Source organism: Leishmania martiniquensis, chromosome 31 (genome assembly GCF_017916325.1).
Source record: "Leishmania martiniquensis isolate LSCM1 chromosome 31, whole genome shotgun sequence".
NCBI classification, from domain to species: domain Eukaryota; phylum Euglenozoa; class Kinetoplastea; order Trypanosomatida; family Trypanosomatidae; genus Leishmania; species Leishmania martiniquensis.
The window spans coordinates 1141054-1155458 of record NC_090166.1 but is presented as its reverse complement, the minus strand read 5'-3'; the positions used below and the strand labels follow the sequence as shown (position 1 = coordinate 1155458).

The 14405-nt window shown below is 59.2% G+C and overlaps 1 protein-coding gene across 1 annotated transcript; it reads right to left on the bottom strand.

Annotated features, from left to right (window-relative positions):
* Positions 1-2741: 2741 nt before the first annotated feature.
* On the bottom strand, positions 2742-3119 carry LSCM1_01526 (uncharacterized protein; the record flags this gene model as incomplete). The annotated part of the gene is made up of 1 exon (XM_067319133.1): positions 2742-3119. One exon carries the CDS (start codon positions 3117-3119, stop codon positions 2742-2744), a length of 378 nt encoding a protein of 125 aa, XP_067176412.1.
* Positions 3120-14405: the final 11286 nt, after the last annotated feature.

Genomic DNA, 14405 nt, shown 5'->3' with positions numbered 1-14405 from the left:
GCCACGCTAAACGTGAAGGCTCTCGACGGCAGTAGGCCGTCCTGTGCTCACTCGCGCGCGCGTCGTGGTGTCTGCCATCGCGCCTGCGCGTCGCTGGTCGGCCACAGCGTCCCTCGCTTCACGCGTTGATCGGGCAAGCCAGGCCGGTGCTGTACTGGCCCCTCCCCTCAGGTCTCTGTGGCTGCTACGCTCCCCCCTCTGCCCCACCCCCTCACCTGTGCCACGCGCAGGGGGTCAAGCTTTGACCTCTCTCTCTCTCCGTACTGCCGCCCGCCCATCCGCGTGCACGTGTGGATCACAGCACCCGCTGCGCATGTGACGCTCTGCTTTGGTGAGAGTCAGCTGTGTGAAGGACTTGCATGGGGGGAAGGGGGGAAGCCTCGTGGTAAGGGGTCGACGCCCATAGGGCACAGGGCTGGCCTCCTCTTGTGTATGTTGTATGGGTTCAAGTCGTTGCGTTGTGACTTTTGGGGATGCCCCAACCGCCGTCACCTGCACAACTGTCACGCATGCCTTTGCCTCTCTGCTTTGGGCATTCGGGGTGGAGCCCCGCGGAAGGTAACCAATGCCGTTGATGATATGTCCCTTTTTTGTGCCACCCTGAATTTGCTTTGCGGCTGAGGCGGAGTGCGCCGCCTGCTCACTGCAGGCCCATTGGGTACCTCACTCGTCCTGGTACGGTTTCTTCGCGCGCTTCGGCCGGCGTGTGTGACGTTGCCTCTGCCTTGCTTCATGTCGCTCGCAGAGCCTCGTCGAGCGTTCGCGGCGGCCGCCAAAGCTGCCGATGATACTCCCGATGGTGCCACGCCTTACACGGGGCGCATGAGCCCTCCGTTTCTTTTCCTTCAGTTCCTTTATCCCGTGTCCACTCTGCGTTGTACCGTCACATCTACTCTCCCCCGTCTACTTCCTCGGCGCGGTTCGATTGGTGTGGGGGGGAGAGGGGGGGCTGTTGTGAATGTGTGCACGCAGCGGGTCTTTTTTTCTTTCTGTTAGTTTGTGGTGTTCGTTGTGGCCCCGCTGCGCCTGCGCGTCTGCTTGACTCGTGCCGGTGAGTCCTGTGAGCTTTGCCCCTCCCCCTCCTCCCGCCACCCAAGTGGTTTTTTTCGAGCGCATACGCGTCCCTTTTGTTTTTTTCGTATATTCCGCGAGCGTGCGTGCATGTCGGCTCCCCGGCGTGCCTCCGTGTGTCTGCGGTCTTGGCAGAGGTACGACTCCAGCGAGCCGCAGCCAATGCTTCAGGCGTCTAACGATGGTGGGGGGGAGGATGCGCCCTTCGGCACCTCAACCTTCGTCCATGAAGTACTACCTCGGAGGCCGAGGGCGGAGGAAACGTCGCAGCGGGGGTGCACGCACAACAGGTGAGGAATGAGCTACTCTGCCGTCCACGTCGTATTCCACTTGGCTACTGGAAGTGATATGGCCGCCACATGTGTGTACGCAGTCCAGTAAATGTCGATGGTGCCGCCAAGACGACGCTGCCCCCGTCTCCACGGAGATGGCAGCACCGCTGCACGAGTAGCTGCACTCGGCATCGCACCCTTAACACTGTTGTCGGCGACGACCCGCTCTTGCTCTGCTGCTCCCTGTATCTCGCTGGTGTACCTTTTCAAAGACACAAATCTGTCATCTCTGCCAAGGCGACGGCTATCGTGCGCCTCCACATTATCGCTGGCCCTTTTCATTACCCCTTCAGGCTCCCCACTTCTACTCCAGTAGAGCACAACTGCAGATCGTTCCTCCATGCAGGCTGCTGGCTGTTTTCTCTGCACATCAGAGAACGACGTTCACTATTAAAGGGGCAGCGGAAGGTGTCGTCATCTGCGTGTGCTTTCCTGCACGGGTCGCTGCTTCCTGGTGTGCACCTCGGTCGCTTGTTGGGGTGCCTCTTCTCGTGCCGCCCTCACTCTGTGTGCGTGTGTGTGTGTGTCGGCGGTCCTGTTCCACTCATCGCCTTGTCGCTGGCCGGGAGGCTCATAATCAAACGCGGAAGCGCCGCCCTCCCCACCACACCCGAGCCTCCGCCTTTCTTTTTTTCTGTACAGCGCAGCGTATGAACAAGCCGCTTCGTGCCGCGCCTCCTCTCTCGTGGCTGCCGCATCTACTGCTCTGTTGCAACAGAGCAGCCTGTCCTCTACCAGCGCAACACTACGGGTGCCCTCAGCGTCGATCGCACCCTCCCACGTCTCCCCTGAGAGGGCAAGTATGGGTTGCGGGCTATCGCGGGGCATCTCCTCGACTGCAGGGGAAAGACAGCACTGCAAAGGGGCCCCTCGGTCCCATGCAACGCATGCGTCATCGCACCAGCAGCAGGCTTTTCGTCGGCTTGGCCATGGGGACGGTTCGCCCGGCGTAGCCACCGCTTGCTCCCCGCCAACAGGAAGAGACGGGCGAGCGCGCCAACCCTTGCCCAGCGAGAAGGACTCGTTCGGTGGCCCGAGTCGAGTCTTCGATGGCCCCATGCGGTCCGTGAGCGCGTATAGGGAGAAGAGGCTCGCCGGCACGGGAGGAGTGGTGAGCATGGGGTACGCGGTGGTGAAAGAGCACAGTGCTGTGGGCGACGTGGACGCCATGAGGGGGAGGTTGGGTGTGGAGGATGGCAGCTGGTCTTTCTTCAGCGATGGCAATGCGCCACTGGGCGAGTCCGCGCAAAGGACGGTTGCGGGACGGACTCCTCTTTCAAAGATGCCGGGAAAGACGCCTGGCACACACCCCTCCGCAGTCAGTGGCGCAGCGGCGACTCAAACGCCCGGCGTCGTAGTCCTTGCAGAGGATGCTGCTTGCCGGGGGGCGTCGGCAAAGGGAGGCGAGGCTCCCGTACCTGTAAAGGAGCCCATCAAAACCACAGAGAAGCTGCGAGCCTCCGTATCGTCTGATGCCGGAGAGGAACAAGCACGCGCGCCTCGCGCACAGCCTATGGGCGGCGGTGGCGGGCGCGATGAATCGCAAGCTGCACCCGAAAGGTGGGCGTCGCCTGTCTCGACTGCGTTCTCAGTGGGGAACGTCTCGCTGAAGAGCACGGACGCAGGGCGGAGATGGGCGAGGAGAACCGTTAAAGGACGGCGGCCGGCGAATACCATCGATACGGCAGCGGGTTCCGTCGAATGTACACCGGACATGTTCCTGAATAGTGAGCATGGCCTGAGTGGTACGACGCGCCTTGTAGAGAGGTCTGTGATGCTGCGCCAGCCGTGTTCGTCAGAATTGACGCAGTGGAACAATGTTCAAAGAGTCATCTCAGTCCCGCCAACGAGTTTTTCGCGGATGGCTGGTATCGGCAGCTCTCCCTCGGCACAGAGTGAACGCAGTGTTCCGCGAGGCGCTTCACTGAGCCCGACCAACCCACTAGCACCGCCAGCCATGGAAAGCCTCGAAGGGATTTCTCGCAACCGCAAACATTCGGCCGATAGCCTGTGTCGTAGGGTACCCCATTATCCCTGCGACTTCTCCCAAGTTCGGTGGGGGGAGTCCCCCGACAGTGATGCAGGCGGTGCCGCTTCGCAGGACGTGCGCGGCTCAGACGAAAATACACGTTATAGCTTCTGTGCGTGTAGCAGTGACGACATGAGCCCCTTTAGCACAAGCGGAGAGGACACTCCTGACCTTTACAACACCTCACAGGCCTATCCTGCGAAGCGCAGGAGCTCGAGTCATGGGTCGTGCGACACCATAAACGAGGGTGAGCAGACGAAGAGTGCCGCCTACGATGACTACAGCCCTGGCTGCCTTGCTTGTACGAGAAGCTCGAGCTCTGACGTGGTAGTCGGTAGCGCCATGTCCCTGCTGAAGGCTGTCATGACAGCACGAAAAGAGCGGAGGCGAATCGTGAAGATTCTTGAGCCCGCCACTCTTCCTCCACTGGAAATAAAAATGCCGGCCGATTCTATCCTTGTGACGAGGTCCATATTCGATGACCAGCCAGACGCACTGCCAGGGCAGCCGCCGAGCCTAGCACGCCAGCACCGGCAGGGGCCGCTTCATGGCATCACTTCGCCGCAGCAGCCGTGGAACCCACCAGCTGCGCGCTCAGTACTATTCGGCAGCACTGGGCCTCCGGCTGCCGCTGTAAACCATGACGACGCGCCAGAGAAGGCTTTTGTCACCCGGTCAGCGCCGTGTGGTCACGCGAGCTGACCGGACACCTCGATCGTTCAGCGGCCCCTGAGAAGGGGCACAGAGGGCAACGTGTGAGTTGGGCTTTTTATGCTGGCCATCACCAGCGCACTAGGCGCCTCCGTGCTCATAACTTTGTTGTGGTGTACCGCCGTGTTGCATCATCCATGCCCTACTCTCGCCCCTGCGCCGACGTCCTTGTTTGCGCTGCTTGTGCTCTTCATCGGTGACGCTCCTCGTCGGCTGCTTGGCTCCCTTCCCTTTCCCCCCTCTGCCCCTTCGCCCCCTCCTCGAGTCGCTCCCCCGCGGATGGAGCGCTTACATCCGTTTGCCGCCTGTCCCCCGCCTCGCCCACATCTCCTTTTGTGGAAGAGGAGCTCTCTGTTTCGCTTTCGCTCTGAATCGTTTTTCTTTTTGAATGCTTCACTCTTATCGGCGCAGCGCCGGGAGGGCGCCGCGTGCGCAGGTCGATACTCTGCGGTTTTGCAGCTGTGTCTGCACCCAATGTGAGTGGCCGAATGTGCGCACCCTTTCCATCTGCCGTCTCTGCTCGCACGTGTGCTTCAGACATACCTCACGCGCTGTAGTGTGGGCCGTGCGGGCGCAATGCCCGTTTCGTATTTTCCTTCCGAATAATCCGTCATTCACGAAAGACCCGGAACGAAGGAGAGAGGGAGGAGGTGATGGGGAGAAGACACTGTGTCTGTGTCCGCCCCTCCCCCACCCCACCCTCCATAGGATCCTCTCTGGGCCCTGCCTTCTCTTCATGGTCACTCTTTTGGTCGAGCGGCCTCTCATCGCTGCAGGTCTCAGGCTGTCTCCGACATCTCTCCCCATCCCTTCATCGGACGTGAAGTGAGCGGCAGCAAATGTGTCTCGCGCCAGTGAAGGGGATGGCCGTATTCTTTTGTGGGTGTTCTTTTGCTGTTGGCTTTTGCTTTCTCTCGCCCGTCTCGCCTCTCCTGATGAGTGGGCATCCTTCTGTGCGGCCTGCAGGCCTCGTCTCTGCGCTGGGGTGCCCTCGCTCCCCGAGGCCTTTTTCTTCTCCCTCTTCTTTTCTGTTGCCGCCTCCACCCCCTCTCACTCCTCTCCTGAAGATGAGCGCTCGCCGCCTCCTCCCCATCCCCTCCACCCAACCCGGGTGCACGCCCTCCGCTTCCTTCTCCGTATCGCCACCAGCACCACCATCACTCCATTGGGGATCGGCTGAGAAGCGGCAGAAAACAAAGACGTGTCGGGGGACTTCTGCCCAAATGTTTACCCAAGTCGTCACCCAATGTGTATTCTAATGCACATCATAACGCTGGCATGCGTTGTCCTGGAGTAGCAAGATGGGCGTCCTCTGCATGAAGTCTGTCAACGATGCTCTGTCTTGCTGCACTCCATCTCTTCTGATTTGCCTTCCGTTATGCTGTCCTCTTCGACTTCCACTCGCGATCCCTTCGCGCATGTGTTCATCCCGCGTGTGCTTTTCTTTCATTGGTGGGTAGGCACTCTCGCACTCTCCCTTCCCCTCCTCGTATCGTAATCACCCATGCGCTTCTTCTCACCAGCCGCGGCTCGCAACCGCGTCTCCTCCGCCACAGGCAGGCCACTTTCATTCTCAGAAATGACAAGTTCTCTTCGTCTTCGATAGGAGCTCCGTTGTATGGTCATGTATGTGTCCGTGGCTGTAACGACGCCCTCGCTACCCCCTCCCCCTTCCCTCCCTGCCGCACGCGTCTCTCTCGCTCTCGCTGTCGCTCTATGTTGGTCGTACGCGCCCGCGCTACCTTTTGCCTCATCATCTCCGTATTCTCTGTGCTTTGGCCTCCCCCCTAACCCCCCTCTTCCCCCTCCCTCTCTGCGCCCATCGTGGCGGCGACCGATTTCTGTTCTGTCTTTCCTCGCATTCATCTCACCACCGCCCTCTCACTCGTTTCTCTGGCGTCGCTTTCGTTGTCACTACCCGAAAAAAGGGGCGTCCCTCAGCAGCTCCATTTGCTGCAGCGGCTATTCGGTCGCTTATTTTTCGTTTCTTGTGGCTTTCCCTTCATGCCGTCTGCGTCTGTGGTGCGCATGCCTGTGCTCTGCTCCCGCTGTCCGCTCTTTCTGCAATGCTGACTTCCGGGCACATGGTGCGGATGCGGTTGGGTTGTCCGATTCACTTTGTTGTTGCCGTTGTCGAAGGCGGGTGCGTTCTCCTGCGGGGCAGGCGGAACCCCTCCCCCTCCTCCTCCCCGAACAAAAGCGTCCGCTGTCGAGTGCCCCGTGCGCTGACCTCATTTTGTCCGCACAGCCCCTTCACCCCAAGTGAAGGGTAATCGGGGCGCGAAGAGGCACAAAGAATTTTCTTCGACTCTTTGCGAGGAGACGTCTATGAGAACCTCGCGTAGCGAGAGAGATGGCTCTACTCTACCCCACCCCTGTCGCCCGCGCTTCGCCTCGCCACGCAGCAGTTATCCAGTGTCTGCTAACGTTGAAGTGCAGGCTTCGAGGTAATTCATACAAGTTGCTCTTCGAGAAATTGCTGTGTTGCCGAGCGATGCCTTTTTGGGGGGGAGCAGACGTGCATCAGAAGACCAAGGAGATCCATGATCGAGCTGCATCTCTTTAGCTGTTGCTGTTGCTGTTGTCACTCCGTTTGCTCCCTTTTTGTTTTTTTTGTGCGTTGGCAAGTATGAGCGCCGTTGACAGTGATGAGGCAGTCTATCAGGTTTTCTTGTCGAACCTCGTCCGGCGGCGTGCTCGACGTCTGCGTCGGTCGCATAAGAGATGCACCTGGTGCCTTCTGCCGAGATCCCACATGGCAAAAATGTTGGAGCGGTGTGAAACGTTTGTTCGGTGTTTTTTTTCCACCGAGAAGGGAGGCAGAAAATACGCGTGCGACGCGGATGCGCCTTCTCCCCTCCCTCCACCCTACCTCTCGTTTCTTTTTGGCTGCTGTTGTCGCCCCTCGCGTTTGGGGTCCTATGCAGCCCTTCCCCCTGCCCCCAAAGCACACATCCACACACACACACGCCCGTCTGCCCCCCCCGCCCACTCACCCGCACACCCCTGGCACTCCCTCTCTTTCTCCTCTGAGCGTCTCGGGCGTTGTTCCTGTTGCGGCGTGTACCGGCGTTTTCTTTTTTTTGATGGCCGTTTTCAGTTGGCCTCTTTTCCCCATCGGTCCGTCTTCACAGCCCTGCGCTTGTGTGCGCATCGCGGACCATCTGTACCGCACATCCTGCCGAAGAGGAGGAAACGAAATCATTTTGTCTCTGTACTTTGTTGGTAGCCGACGCAGAGAATTATCGTGGATATTCATGTGCGGTGCATCTACTGCCGCGTTGGAGTGGCCGTTCATGATGTGAAGGAGCGCTCGCGGACTTCCTTAGTAGCTGAGGCAGCGACGCCGATGCACGGCATACAAGCAGCTAAAGAATAAAACTGCACAAGCTGGAAAGGCCACCTCCCCCACTACCCCAATTAGTACACGTGCTCGCGCTGTCCTCTGCCCGTCAACTTCTCCGTCCATTTGTCTTCTCTCCTCTACGACTCATAGCCCACGGGCGCATATGCACCACCACCACCACCCATCCCTTTACACGCTCCACTGCCTGTTCTCTTCACTGCAGCCGCCGCGATCCCCATCATCTCTGTTGCGCTACTCTTGTTCACCTCCGTCTATATGAAGTAACTTGGCAAATCACCCTTCTAATCCAAGAAAAAAACGTTAAGCTGTTGCCTGAAGACTCGCTTCAGACGTCCATCACCGGCACTTTCCCTTCCCTCCCCTTCCTCCACCCTTCCCTTTTCTTTTGTTTCATTCGTCGAAGCCGGTTGGTTCGAACAGGAAGAGGCGTTGCACCTAATCCGTCTCCTCTTCACACTCTAACGTCCTCACCCTCTCTTCATCTTCGCATATATATATATATATATTATAGATACGATAGCTGTGTTGAGCGTCTGCGGCAGACGTGCTGTGGCAGCATACGGCTCGAGGTGTTTGTGGTCAGGAGACCGCGAAAGGAACGCGGAGGACACACACACACACAACGAAAGCGAGACTGAAGGCGTGTGAATGAGGAGTGTGCTGACGGACCCGGTGTTGTCTGCGGTCAATGCGCTTCGCCTCTGCTGTGGCGCCTCTGTTTTTTCTGGCTTCGTTTTATTTTTTCACATGTTTCTTTTCGTATTCATTCATGACTGACATCGCCACTGCTGCGTACTGTGCATAAAAGCTCTGTCTGTGGCGGTGGCGACGTTGGCGGGTCGTTAGCTTGCTCTCACCATCATCTCCCTCCCCCTCCTCCCTATCTCTCCCCCCACCGCACGCAGTACGTTGCTGGTGGCAACAGAAGCATCAACATCAGCAGCCGCTTTATGTCGCGGGAGCCGTTCTGCCACCCTCAGTGTATCTTCAGTTATTTAGTGTGGATATTCTGTCTGCATCGAATCGGCCTGGTAGACCCCCTCCCCACTGCATCTTGAGGCGTTGGTGTACCCCCTCCCCACATACACACACGCACAAGCACAAAACGCTGCCCTTCTCTCCAACTAAGGGAAAAGAGGGAGCACGGCTAAAAGGCGCGCTCACGCAAAGCAGCCCGCACCAGTGCTCTGCCTTTCTGATACACTTCTCCATCACCACCGCAACCTGTTGCTTTCGCGGAAGGTCCTGTACCGCACCGCCAAGTTGGTGCTCCGTGGACTCGTCAGGTCATTGATTGCTGTACAGTCCTGCGTCTAGCGCCTCTTTGAGGCCTGTGGCGTACGCGCAAATACAGATGGGTAATACTGTCACCTGTGGGCTCGATAACGAAAGGCGTGCTGCCCACGCAAGCCGCCGCGAAAGGGACCAGAAGCCCCAACCCGTGGAGCGCCGGCGGCTCTCGGAAGCGGCGGTGCCTCACCTGGGGGGTACAGCGAAGAACCGGCGTGGCACGGCTGCGGCCGATGCCTATGGAAAAGCAGGCTGCACCACGGAGCAGCCACTGCACCTCCGCTCCTCCGCAGCTGTCTCCCGCGCCATGCTGCGCGGCCTGCCTGGCTCCGCCCCCGTTAGCGCAGAGCGTGGGCGCGCCTCTGCGACGCCTCAGTTGGAGTCGTGGCAGTCCCTGTTGCCCTACGCCGATAGTGGCCCTCTGGTGGACCCTCACAACGACTACGTCCTCGACCTCGAAGCGCTGCCGAGCCACGGCTGCTCTGAGAGAGTCGCCGGGGCGCCACGCGAAGACGCTTCGGCAGAGTCGAGTAGTCATTTATTTTCCCTCTCTCTCAGCAGCAATGAGTTCGAGCTGCCTGTTGATTTTTTCCTTTCGAACCGCCTCGAATACGTTGACGCCACTAAGGGTCAAGCGCCACTCTCCGACCCAACGCCGTCTGCGAGCCCTGCTAAAAGCCCCGCATGGGACGAGCTGATGCTTCCGCGGCTGCGGCCGACACCAGCGCCCACACCCTCGAAGGCGATGCCGGGGTCCGGGTTCCCTGCAGAGAGTCCCGCGGCCCCCATCGCGCCAAGCCCCTTCTCCTTCTTTCCAGGGTGCACAGGCGCAGGCACAGCGACGTCGAACAGCGACCAGCGCAGCTCCGACGGAGACTTCACCATCCCAGATGACCAAGCCAAAACGCCATGGGTGGTAGTACAGAAGCCGCCTTCTCCCGTGGCCCAGCCAAAGCGGCACAGGCCATCTCTCGGCGACGTGGGGAACCTGCGCACTGTGCAAGATGCAAAGTTAAAGCACTGGGCCACAACCTCTCCGGAGCGCAACGAAGCAAGAGGGCATCCCCCCGAAGCGTCGCCGCCGCGACGCATGACGGAAAGGGTCGCTGCCTCTACCCTTGCATCGCCTCCACTCGTCGGCATCGGGGCCTCTGACGACGAAGCCTCCGTGATGACCGTCGATTACAGTAACCTGTCCACTGCAAAGCCGCCCGGGTCGGCACCACCTGTGCTGTCGGGAGCTTTCATGCAAGCGAAGGAAAATAGTCTCGGCGGCAGCAACGCGATCGGGACAGAAACGGGAAACGGCCGTGAGGCTACCCAGAGCAGTGCTTCGCCTTGGGACGTTTTTGCAGCGTGCGAGGCGTACTACAGCAGTGCAGCCGAGGCGCCAAGGATGGACCTGCCCAATGCTTCCTCAGTGCCAGACGGCAGCGGATTCATTGCATCTTCTCTTGCGGTGACGCAGACCCTGAAGGAAGCTGCAGGGCACACCTCGGCGATCGCTTCACTTTGCGGATCAGGTCAGCGACGGGTGACTTACCCGCCACCTTCGCGCATGACACCAATGAAAGATGGCATCTCGAAGCCCAAGTCTGATGTCTGTGGAGTGGAAGTCTCGTCCTCGCCGCCGCAAACGACGTCTAAAGTGGCCACGGCGGTGATGGTGGCGAACCAGAGTCGAGCATTCGTCTCGTTGCAAGCGCTGCCAGTCGAGAGACAGCTACCCTCGCCCGACTGGGGGACGGGAAAGGCTGGCGCTCTCACGTCGACGGGGGAAAGCGGTTTGCCGGGCACCGCTTGCCGGGCTGACCTGCAGGCGTCCCGGCAGGGTGCGAGCGCGCAGAAGCACCTGCATGCGTACGGCTGCGTGGGTGTGAACCACGTGGAGGAGCCGCAGAACTCTCTCCCTCATGCCGCCGTGCCCTCTCCTGCGCCCCTTCGCCGAGGGGGCGGCGGAAAGCAGCGACGCCATGGCTGCTTCGAAGGTGGAAGTGAGAGCTCTGACGAGGACACCGAAGGGTTGCTGGGCAACAGTCTCGACTTGTCCGAGCGCATCAACCCGAGCGGCTCCATGCCCAATCTCGGTGCGAGTCAGAGGATCAACTCCATCTTGAAGAAGACAAGCAGCTACCAATCTCGCAACGGCTGTCCGGTGGCGCGTACTCTGCCAGCGGTGGGCTCCGTGTCGTTTCTGCTGTGCGAGCAGGAGGCGGCACTGGCGATGGTGAGCCGCCAAGGCGTGTCCAAGGCGGTCTCGCGCCATGCAAAACCGCGCCGCAAGCACGACCTCTGAGTGCGCGCATACGCTTCAGTTGGCTTGCCGGCCTTGTGCTCTAACTCCGTCGAGCGGTGTCGAGCGCTCGTTTATTCCAATGTGTCACCTTTGAGGAAAAGGGCGATGGAGCTCCTTTGTTGTGGAGGCCCTGAAGTCTCCCTCCGTCAAGCCGCTGAACCAGACTCCGCTTACATGTCGGGTGCGCGTGGTGCGTATGTGCCTGTAGCCGTACATGGTGTGGCGAGAGAAGCGGCAGCCCGGTATACACATATACATATATATACTGTGTGTGGCGAGTGTGTTGCGGCGGATCGACTCTCTGATCATCTGAGTCGGACTCGCTCTTTAGGCTGCGGCGGATGTTTCGGATCGGCATGACGGGACGCCTCTGCAAAGGCGATGGTGGACGAGACGCACTGGCATACACACGCACACTTGTTCGCTGCGCAGCCTCTTGTGTTCTTGGCTGCCGCCTTGGATTCCTCTCCGTTTCGTTGAGCCCCCATGCCCTCATCGGCTGTCCCTGCCCCATCCCTATTGCCATTCTTCTTTGTTCATCTGCTATGCCGTTGTCCCTCTTCTCATCACCTCTTATTGGCTTCCGCCCACATTGTGCGAGACCATCTCCGGCTATGCCGGTTATTTATTGTTTGGCCACCGATGCCTTTCTCCTGCTGCGCCGTCCTCTTCCCCTCCGCCCCTCCCTCCCTCCTCCCCTGTCCTCTTGTCAGCAACTCTTGTGTTTCAGCCGTTGTGTCATCCTTCTTTTTTGTACGATGGTGGGAGATGGACTCCGCTCCTTCAAATGGATGTGCCGTTACAGGAACGCTGCTGCATGTGGCACATCCATGGCTCTCTGCGCGTGCCCATAACTTGACAGAGAGGAGAGGGTGGGTCGCGTTGGAGGGTGCCCCATTCATCTCACCGGGAGGGCAAATTAATGAGAGACAGTGGAACTCTATCGCACCATGAAGAAGAAGCGGAACGCAGTGAAGCAGCACAGGAGCGCATCATCCGCATCAGAGTCCATCTTCCGTGTTCACAATCCAAATTCTTCCGTGTAGTGGGTCCCCCTCCTCTGTCGCCTTCGCGGCTGCGCTCTCAGATGCCCACAACTCACCGGGAGTGCGAAACAGGCAACAGAACAGCTGTGCATGCGGGACGGGCATCTCACCTCCTTCTTTTTTTTTTACTCGACCCCGTTCATGAACGCCATGGCAGTAGATCGCCGCCCCCTTTTTTCTTGCGAGTCTCTCTATCTGTGTGTCTGTCTCTGGGGGAGGGGGGTCTGCTTTGATGTTCTTCCGTTTTGTTTAGGGTACCTTTCATGCGTTCGCCCTCATCGTTGTTGGCGTGTGGCTTTTCAGGTCTATTTTTTTTCGTGTCTTTCCCATTGCATCTGCGGTCGCTCTTTTTTTGTTGTTGTGGTTGCTGTTTTTCTTTGTTTTATGGCTTTGTGCGTCTGTGCGTGACTGCATATCCCTTTCCACTGCGCCCTGAGTCTCCTCCTAACGGCCCCCACGTTTGCCTCTGGCGCAGCCGTGCCGTACCGGTTTGCCGTGCCCTTTGGCTACGGCCTCATCGTCCCGCTTTCCTCCCCCTGCACCATTAGCCCCCCTCCCTCCCTCCCTCTTTCGCCCATCACTCGCCCACGTTTGCGAGGAAACCTCCGCGCGGTACATGTCGGGTGACGCCCTCCCTTCTTCTCGTACTCTTTCTCAGCTCTTTTGATTGATCCACGTCATAGAAGTTAATATCGTCTGGCAGAAGCTGCGCACCCAAGTAACTGCTGCACCGGGGTTGCGCACAGAGAGCAGCCGCTGCTACCTATTCTGTTTTCTCTGTTGGTGTGGCGGATCTGCTGCGGGCGCAAAGCCCTTCTGCACGTGCGCCATCGCCCGTACGCATAAGCACCCTTCCCCCTCCCCAAACGCACGCACATCAGCACGTATGTATACCTCCGCACCACACAGTGCCTCTTCTCTGCGTTGCTCTCTCCTTCTCAGCATTTCTTCTTCTGTGGTAGGTGTGCGTATGTGCGCCTCCAATTCATCGTGCATTTCTCTATATGGAAAACGGGTGGTCGCTGTCGTTGCCTTCTGCGCTTCACCCGCGCTCTCCCGGGACTGGGCCTCTTGCGCCCCTATGGGTCGTTGCGACTGGCGTGTACAGTGTACCGAGTGCCGCTCTTCCCCCTCCCCATTTGCCCGCAAAGTGTTTTAACTTTTTTTTCGCAGGGGAGGAGGCCTCACCTTACGCGCAACTTCTTTTCCTCCTCGCCCCTCTCCCCCCTCTCTCTGTATAAGTTTCCGGCGGTGCACCTGATGCATTACATGGACGTTTTCATGCCTCAGAAAGACCCTCGTTAGCCATTCTTGTCTGCGAATACTTTCCCGTATGACGGCGCCCGCCCTTCTCCCTCCTCTCCTCTCCTCTCCTCTCCTCCTCCCCCCTATCGCGGATCACCCTTGTCTTATGTTCTGTTCTATGTTTTTTCCCTGCTGCTCCCTCTTTTTTTCTTGGCTCGTTTGCATCGGCGCCGCCACGCGCGCGCTCTCTTGCGTGACAGCCGTCACTCGGAAAGGCAGGTTGGTGAGGCGGGGGGAACGCAAAGCAGCTCGCTCAGTCGTCCCTCTGTCTCTCGCTCTCTGGCACCCACACACACGCACATACACACATGCGGGCCCCCGGCTCCCTCATTCCCCGTCCTCAGTGCCGCGCCGTCGGCTGCGCCTGACGACCCCGGCCATGCCGCACCATGTCATTTGATCAGAGGAGTATTTCCCCCTCCCCCTCCCTGCGCCATCTCTGAGGTCCTTCCCTCGTCTGCCCCTCTCACATGCGACTGGGGAGTGTCTCTGTCTGTGTGCTGCCGTGTGCTCTGTTATGATGTCTGCTACTCGTCCCTCTTGTCTCCCTCTGCTTGAAAGTATCTGAGCATGTCCCGCGCGCTCTCTCCCCCTCCCTTCGTGAGTGTCAACACGGACGAACGGGTTCGGCCGCGTGGCGTTTCGCTTTCTGTCATTCCAGCCTCCTTTCTGATGTCTGCGCTAGTGAACGCATTGCCCTGCTACTTCTCAGTCTGCGCCCTCCCCCCCCAGCTGCACTCGCCTCAGCCGTCGCTCTCCTGCGCCAACGTCGAACCGACGCGCTCGGCATGCCCATCGAGCACATCAGTTCGTAAAGGCCCCCTTTCGGGCGGACGAACGCCCACGGCTACGCTTCGCTCACCGCTCGTCCGCACCGTCATCAGTATGCCCTGTTGGGGAATGGATCTCAGAATGGCCAACAGTGGGTGTCTAACCCATCAAACGTGGGGTCCACGGG